Raw genomic sequence first — 8,749 nt, 5'->3', positions numbered from 1 at the left:
ATCTAGTTGTTGAGATATATTTTGCTTCTGATGTAGACAGAGCAATAGTCCCTTGTATTTTACTTGACTAAGAGATTAGATTTTCACCAAGGAATATACAATTTCCACTGGTGTTTTTCCTTTCTAGCTGCTCTCCAGCATAGTTAGCATCACAAAAACTTACTAATGTGTACTCAGAGGATGGCTTATAAAACATACCAAGATTAGTAGTACCTTTTAGATATCTAAAGATCCTTTTAACATCTATTAAGTGAGATTCTTTAGGGTCATACTAAAATTTGGCACAGACATACATGTTAAACGAAATATCAAGTCTAGAGGTTGTTAAGTAAAGGAGAGAACCAATCATTCCTCTGTATACCTTTTGATCTACCTTTTAACCTGACTCATCCTTATCAATAGAACATGTTGGATGCATATGTGTAGACATATGCTTACATTCATCCATTTTAAATTTCTGAAGCAATTCTCATGTATATTTGGTCTGATGAAATAGTACATCATCTGGACTTTGATGAATTTAGATTATGACAAAGAACTTTAGTTCTCCCACCATGATTATCTCAAATTTATTCTAAATAAACTCAAAAAACTCTTGGCAGAGCTTGCCGTTAGTAAAACAAAAAATGATATCATCAACATATATCTGGACAATGAAAAAGGTCATTCTTAGATGATTTTCTGAATAAAGTAGTGTCAATTAGGCATATTTCAAAATAATTCTTGAATAAAAAATTACTTAGTCTATCATACTAAGCTTTGGGAGCCTGTTTTTGTAACACCCCGATTTTTATCAGTGCAAGTGCATTTTTAAAAAGAAAACAGCTTAATAAAATAATATGTCGTAACGCAAAACGACAAGAGTCATAAATAATTACATCATATATAATACCAACAACCTAAGATGGTTTTGGGGACAATAATTCAAAGTATGCAGATAGAAAATATATCGGGGATTTGAGACCTATCAAACATCGCTCATACCCTTGGGATATTCTCGGCATACATCTGCACGTAAGTACTGCTCCAAGAATGCTATCCCCATGGTCACATCAAAAAAATGGAACATGGACCCACCAAACAAAAGTCAACTATCAATATATGTTATAGATACAATCATCCCAAAACAAAATAAGTACAACCACCAAAAGAAATACACTAAGTCCCTATACAACAAAAATAATCTAATCATCCACTAGCAACTACAATAACAAGGGTGACCTCCACACACTCTACAAGTTCCATCTAACGCAGTAACTCTCTTCGAAGTAACTTCTTCCTCTTAATCATCCATAGAATGATCAATCTCCTCAGAAGTCAGATCCACCCACGAGATAGGCGGCTTCGGCGGCGCTGAAATCTCAAAACAGTCCACTACTTCAGTGATAGTTGGTAGGGGATCATTCACTAGAAGTGGAAGCTCTGGCTCGACCCGCCTAGATGATCCTACAATATATTTTCCCACTGGCATCAGCCCGTTATCCTTTTCGCTAGTCCCCGACCCAACCACTATATCCCTAACTCTTATGGTGGCCTCTACCTCAACCCTAACTGAGGCATCCTCTGCATCTTCCCATGCTCCATTCATCCCAAGCACCAATCGTGAGGGGTACCGGATAGTCGATCATCTTGTGAATGAGCTCCACGAGATATACTTCCCTAGCTCTCCTACTTGTCCTCACTACCCTCCCCGTATAAGTAGCCCTGTTTGAGATGAGGTCATATACGCAAGCATTCAACGAATGTCGGTCAGGGAAGTCTAACGATGTTTCTGTCATCAAGGTAACAGTCGGTGGAACGAACTCGGGTATCATCTGAGGGCAAAGCCCAATTTCCAAAATAATGTAAAGGGTCACCAACAGAAATTAACAAATAACATTTAACAATTATATCATAAAGAAAAGCAATAACACTTAGCAATTACAGTATAATAACAAACAATAACAAAGTATGTATATACAATTATCATATTATAACAAACATGACTCGTGTGCCAAGCACCTCTAATGCAATGCTTATATGCCAAAGCACATGATTCCGGAATTTCCAAACCATACTCAAGACATACTATCCTCAATAAAATTCATAACATACAACAACACGTATTATCACTCAAGAATGCATCATCACATCAATATTAATTATCACATATTCACACATCAATCATACATAAATCACACATATAAGCTCCCTACGTGCAAACTAAAAATTTGGAAGAAACCCTTACCTTAGTTATAATTTTTTCAACAGTTCTAACTACTACAATCAAACACAGCGAAAAATCTCGCTCGGACACCTTCAATCAAATAGTATTTGACTTAGTCAAATTAATCCCTGTAACTTTAACTATCTTACAAACTCTTTCTTACTCTAATCCCCTTAGAGTATATTTCACTAATAGAATTTACAACGAGTAAGGACTAATAGTATTACTATCCAAAACACACTTTCAATATATAAAACCTATTTTTAGAAATTCACTAACAATTATTCAAAACGTTTTAAATTATTTTTCTCAAAACTTTTCACACAACCACAAATTTTTCTCAAATTTGTCATAACTCTTTTTTTTTTTTTTTAAACGGCCAAAGTTTCAAAATCAATAATTAAATCGCAAAATTTTAAAACCTCATAGCTCCAAAATCAAATTTTAGAACAACAAACTCACAAATTTGTTTCCAAAATATTAACTTTAGCTCGGCTACTACCATTGAAAGTATCAGGTTATCAAAATTGATTTTGCATTCCTAATATAGTTCACTGTAAAGAAAAATTGGTTTTACTACCTTCAATATTGTATTTCATTCAATGTCATAAAAATTAACTTTCACTTTAACTTGAAAATTTGTCACTAACTATATATCAAATTCACTTCCAGCATAAAACATTTAAACATAAATTCACATTAGAGTAAACTTGATTTTATGAGATTAATAAAATAAAATGCACAGTGATCGAATCAGTTACCAAAAACACCCTCCTTTGAATTATTAGGGATAGAATAACGGATTAGAAATGACATACACTAAGAAAATTATTTTTCTTTATTCGCCAACAACAACGTCAATATTTCAGAGTTCTCCCTACCGCTAAATCGGTGTCAACGGTCTCGATTCCTTTTCAAAACTCAATGAGCTAACTACATAAACATAATGATTCACACCAATTTGTTCACCACTAAAATTTTTCCTACTACAACAAAATTCTAAAAATTAAATCTCTTTCAATTTTTAAGTTATATCACTCAACCATTAGAGCGCCAAAAATTTGAGTCAATAAAATACTCTAAACTTCTCCCTTAAACTCAGTCCAAGAGTAATTAAAAGAGTAACATTTTTAACTCTAAACATATTAATTTCACACTTTAACTCTTTGCTCAAACTCTTTAACTTAGTTAAAATTTGAATTTTTTCACAACTTTAACAACTCTAAATTTTCTTTTGTAAAATTTCAACTACAACTGATTACGTAACTCAAATACATCAAAAAATCATTAAAAAATATCTACACATATCACATCACTCATTTCTCAATCTAACTGGATTATGTTGGTTTCATATATATATATATACATATATGTCACATCACTCATTTTTCAATCTAATTTTGTTAAAATATCTACTCTCGTCGCAACCCAATTGACAGGTGAATTTATCAGTAACAAGTGACATTTTGAAATTTTGATCGGTAATAAATATTATGTAACTTAATTAAATTATAATCTAATAAAAAAATTTAATCGGTCCTCCAAAAATATATTACTAACTCTAACAAAATTATACTTTGGTACTTAATTCATAAAATAAAAATTAGACTAAAAGGTTAAGCAATTCAACACAAAAAACAATAAAATTGCAGAAATTAGAGTTTAAGAAATTCAAGTTCAATATTGATTTTATCCTTGAGCTATAAGTCTAGCATTGTTTCTAACTACTTCACCTTACTCTTTAGTTTGTTTCTAAAACCCCATTTGGTTTCAATTGACTTCTTTTATTTAGGTTTGGGTACAAGATCCCATACATCATTTTTTTTAATTGATTCAACTCTTCTTGCATAGCCATTATATAGCCACCATTTGATTGAGCCTCATCTATAGTTGTAGGTTCAATTTCATATAATAGTCCAAACATAAATGTTTCTTTAAATGTGGATCTAGTCTTTAGAGGACTTCCTATGATCAGAGAGTCTGAATGTGAAGATTTGTATTTCCATTCAGGTTTGGGTTGTTGATGATCTTGATTTATGGGAGGTTCAATATTGATTTTCCTTAAGTTGTTAAGTACATCTTCTAATTCATTGGAGGCTGGTTTTGTTGGTTCCTCCAATATTTTTGGTTCCTCTGATATTTGTAGATCTGCAAAATCTATATCTAACTTTGACTTTTTATGGTCAAGCTTTCTATCATGAAACTGGACATCAATTGATACCTCAACAATCAGTATTTCTTTGTTGTATACTCTATAGACTTTAGACATTTCAAAGTATCCCAAAAAGTACACTTTTGAGTTCGTGAATAAAATTTATTGAGATTCTCTTTGATATTCAAAATATACCATATGCAACTAAATTGATGAAAGTATAAAATGTTGGATGCTTTATTCCTTTCCACAGTTCATAAAGGGTGCTTTATCACATAATATTTGTTGATTCTATCCAAAAGTGTTTGACAATATTCATTTCGTGAATCATGGTATGTATCATTGCTTGAGAAGATCTATTTTTTTTTCTACAACACTGTTTTGTTGAGGTTTTTTAGGAGAGGAAAAGTTTTGTAAAATTTAATTCTCTTCACATAAGTTTTCAAAAATATTATTTTCAAATTCATCCCCACGATCTCTACGAATTGTTGCAATACAATTTTTTTTTCATTTTGCACTTGTTTACTGAAGATAGTGAAAATTTTATGTGACTCTTCCTTATGTTTAAGTAACTTTACCCATGTTCATCTAGAATAATCATCAACAATAACAAGTCCATACTTTTTACAACCGGCAGAGGAAGTCTTTACAGTGCCAAATAAATCAAGATGTTAAATTTCAAGTGGTCTAGAAGTGGAAACAACATTTTTTGAAGAAAAAGAAGATTTTGTTTGTTTTTCTTTCTAACATGGCTCACAAAGAACATCTGATTTGTATTTAAGATTTGATTAGCCTATGACTAGATCGAGTCTTTTCAACTTTGATTAGCCTATGGTTAGTTTTATATATATATATATATATATATATTATATATTATATATATATATATATATATATATATATATATATATATATATATATATATATTACTATTCATAAGTTTTTTACTAAAGGTTAAATAGATGTATCATCTTTCAATCTATGAGTTGTCATGACACAAGTTGTATAACTTGATAGTTCTAAAACTCATTTTTATAAATTAATTAATTTAAAATCAATTTTTAAAATTTTCATTTTTGATTAATTAGATGTGACATATTTTTAATCTTTGAGTTGTTAAGACACCAATTGTACCACTTGGTAGTTTTTAAACTCAATTTTAAAACAAAAAACAATATAAAGTATTTTCAAGAGGATTAAATTACTTCTTGAGTATTTGAGACACGAGTTGTACAACCAGATCGTTCTAAAACTCACATTTTAAAATAATTATTCAAATCAAACAATTTTTTATTTTTATTCGTCAACACTTTTTTTTTTATCAACAACAAAACACATTTTCTTTAAAAGCAAATTTTTTATTTAAGAACTACGTAGTTTTGATTTATCTATAGCACCGGAAAATACGTAGGAGCAATATCACACTCTTGTCAAACACATCGATAAAAATCTTTTTTTTAAGCATACTTATATTTCAAAATCACATTCAAAAAACAAACAATTGATATTCATATTTAATAATAAGTAAAAATAAATATATTTAAGTTAATATTAATTTTGCACAATTAATTATAGGTAACCGTATGCTAATACCTTTCCTACGCATAATCGACTCCCGAAATCAAAATTTAATTTAAAAAACTATTTTTCTTTTTAAGGGCCCAATGTTTTCCCTAATTTAAAATAAAAACTTTTGTGACGACTCTATTGATTTCGAAAAACACTCAAAATTTTAGGCCGCGACAAGATAATTACTCTATATTACATATAAGTAGAAGTATTTATATCTAAACTGATCTAAAATAAAATTGCATATTGATCTAAAAAATAAAAATTGCACAAAACCTAGTATTATTAAATGTTATTTTGTGAAAATCACATATATTGAATTTTATTTTCAAAACCAAATTGAATTGAATAAACCAATACATAAATTTTTAAAACTTATTTATTGTTTATCTATATGATATACATCGATTTTTTATATTGGTTTTTAATTTTTTTCCTAATAATACTTATTAATTTAATTTAATCTATGTTTTCGCTATTTCATATATATATAATCAATCATAATTTACCGACAATATTAAATTTTAGTATATTATATATTAGATCGAATCAAATTTTATATAAAATTGTCTCGATAAATACTAATTTTTATTATCATATTATAGATACGAAATATTCACTATTGTTTAACGTTCACTAATCTAATTTCTCGTTTGAAGTGTTTGAGGCATTTACGGCTTAGACAACTAAATATTAATAAATATGTATATAAAAGAATATATTATACTATTGTTTGTCACAAAGTTGACACATTATTTTTGTTTTATTTTTATAAAAAATTTTAAGTTAAAGAGGACACATTTTTATATAAAATTAAAAGTAATTCCATCATAATTAACATCACACGTCAATACAAAATACATATGAAGTTATTGAAATTAACGACGCACTAAATTATCTATATCTGTGTTTTATCTAAAACAATAAAAATATATAGATTTAATTAATTATAATAAGTTATTGATTCTTTAATTAAAATTTTATTTAAGCAATGCTTAGAAAAAATAAATTATATTCACTTACAATTACTCTTATTTTTAAAATATGTGGTAAATAAATTTTATAATTTTTAGTTTTTAAAATATTATAAAAAGAATACCGAACACCTTTTTTATTTTTATTTTTTCATCTAAAAAATAGTTTTCAAAATATTATTACCAAACAATTTTTATTTTACTTTTCTTCTGAAGAACAGTTATTTAAAATTGATTTACAAAATAGTTTTTAAAAACTAAAAAATAAAAACGAAATCAAAGAGGCCCCAAGTTTCTTGTTTCTGATTTTATGCTCACTTGTATCGTAGTTTACTATTCCGTCTACCCTTTCACCCAAAATCTCCAAAACCATTCGACTTTGCCATTACCCAACACCACCGTCCTTCACCTTCCGGCGCCGTTTTCCGGCAACCAACCACCGTCCTTCCTTCTTTCTCAATCGTTTAGTTCTGGTTCGTCTCTGTTCATCTTTATTTTGTGAAGGAGGGAGGAGAAGGGATTTTTTTCAAAAATTGTACTTGACTTTTTCTCTTATTTGAGATTGATTTTCATGTGGTTTTTGCACTGTAGCCTTGAAATCGTGAATTGCAATTGATCTTTTTCAAAGAATCTTGATTATAATGAATAAATTATTAATGTTTTTGCAAGAAAAAATATAATGATCACGAGCTTTTATTTTTAAAGTTCGCCTAGGGCACCAAATATCTTAGGACTTGCCCTGTATATATATATATATGTGTGTGTAATTGAGTTTAGGCCGGCCTTATGCCGTTTATCACTAGGATGATCTGCCATAAACTATTGAGAGCTGTTTGATACCTATATGTTAGCTATGTGCTTTTTGTGACTAACTGTATACTTGCTACTTGAAATACTTGACTTTGTGATGTTATTGTTTAGTTAGGAAGACTGATATGCCTAAATGAGATATCACAAATGATTGCGTGAGATAAGGATATGTTGTCAATCCTGCTATCATTGCGACTCGCTGTTGGACCCGCCCTAGGACTTTTTCAAAAACACAAGTTTTTTTTTTATTCTCCGATAAGGGTATCTAGGTCATTATGCACCCATTTAAGCCTTAATTTTTCATTATTCTAAACCCACAAAGAGGTTGGTTTAGCATTGTGAAAAAGAAACCGTTTTCGTTCTTGCTCTGTCGTTTTTGTTCATTTTTGGCTCCGTTCAACATCATTTTGTTCGGTTCTTGCTCTGTTCAACATCGTTATGTTCTGGCTCTATTGTTTTCATTCTTTTTTTGACTCTGTTTTGTCTGCTTTGTTCTCTATTTTGTTGATTACAATTACTATTAGAACTTGATTTTGATATTGGATTTTGGTTATTAAGTATGATTACCCCTTTAATTTTGTGTATTTTGCTATTTTTTCTTTAGTATTTTTGTATATTGTTTGTATTTTATGTTAGTTTATATACTATTTTTTGGCCTTTTCAATAGCGGTCATCCCGCTATCCCATTTTATTCGGTGCTCCGCGCTGCTATCTGAGACTGACAACATGAAGTGCGAGGAAAATTTGATTATGGATATTGAGGATCACATAAACATTAGTATTTAAGAATTGATTAACGATTATTGTTTAACGTCGTTCTTCGTTTTTTTCTCTTTCCTTTCCGTTAATATCTGAATAGAGTTTGAGTTTAGAATTAAGTTAATTTTGTTCTTTTCAACTTCATCTGAACTGGTGCTACTGAAGTGTTAGTGGACTGGTTATTGTGATGAATGATTCTGATTGTAAAATGTCTCAGTGGCATTGTATTGATTCTGATTTTGCTCGTTTGATGCTCTTTCTCAGTGTTTAATTTTTGGA

At 29.5% G+C, this 8,749-nt stretch overlaps 1 protein-coding gene across 1 annotated transcript in view; it reads left to right on the top strand.

Annotated features, from left to right (window-relative positions):
- The first annotated feature begins 1,713 nt into the window (after positions 1 to 1,713).
- LOC101509905 (uncharacterized) overlaps positions 1,714 to 8,749 on the top strand; it is a 58,915-nt gene continuing 51,879 nt past the window's right edge. The window contains 2 exon segments of the mRNA XM_073364603.1: positions 1,714 to 1,807; positions 7,231 to 7,374. Coding sequence (XP_073220704.1) covers positions 1,714 to 1,807; positions 7,231 to 7,374 — 238 coding nt within the window.

This window comes from Cicer arietinum, chromosome 8 (genome assembly GCF_000331145.2).
Source record: "Cicer arietinum cultivar CDC Frontier isolate Library 1 chromosome 8, Cicar.CDCFrontier_v2.0, whole genome shotgun sequence".
Lineage (NCBI taxonomy): Eukaryota > Viridiplantae > Streptophyta > Magnoliopsida > Fabales > Fabaceae > Cicer > Cicer arietinum.
This window is presented reverse-complemented; position numbering and strand designations above follow the sequence as displayed.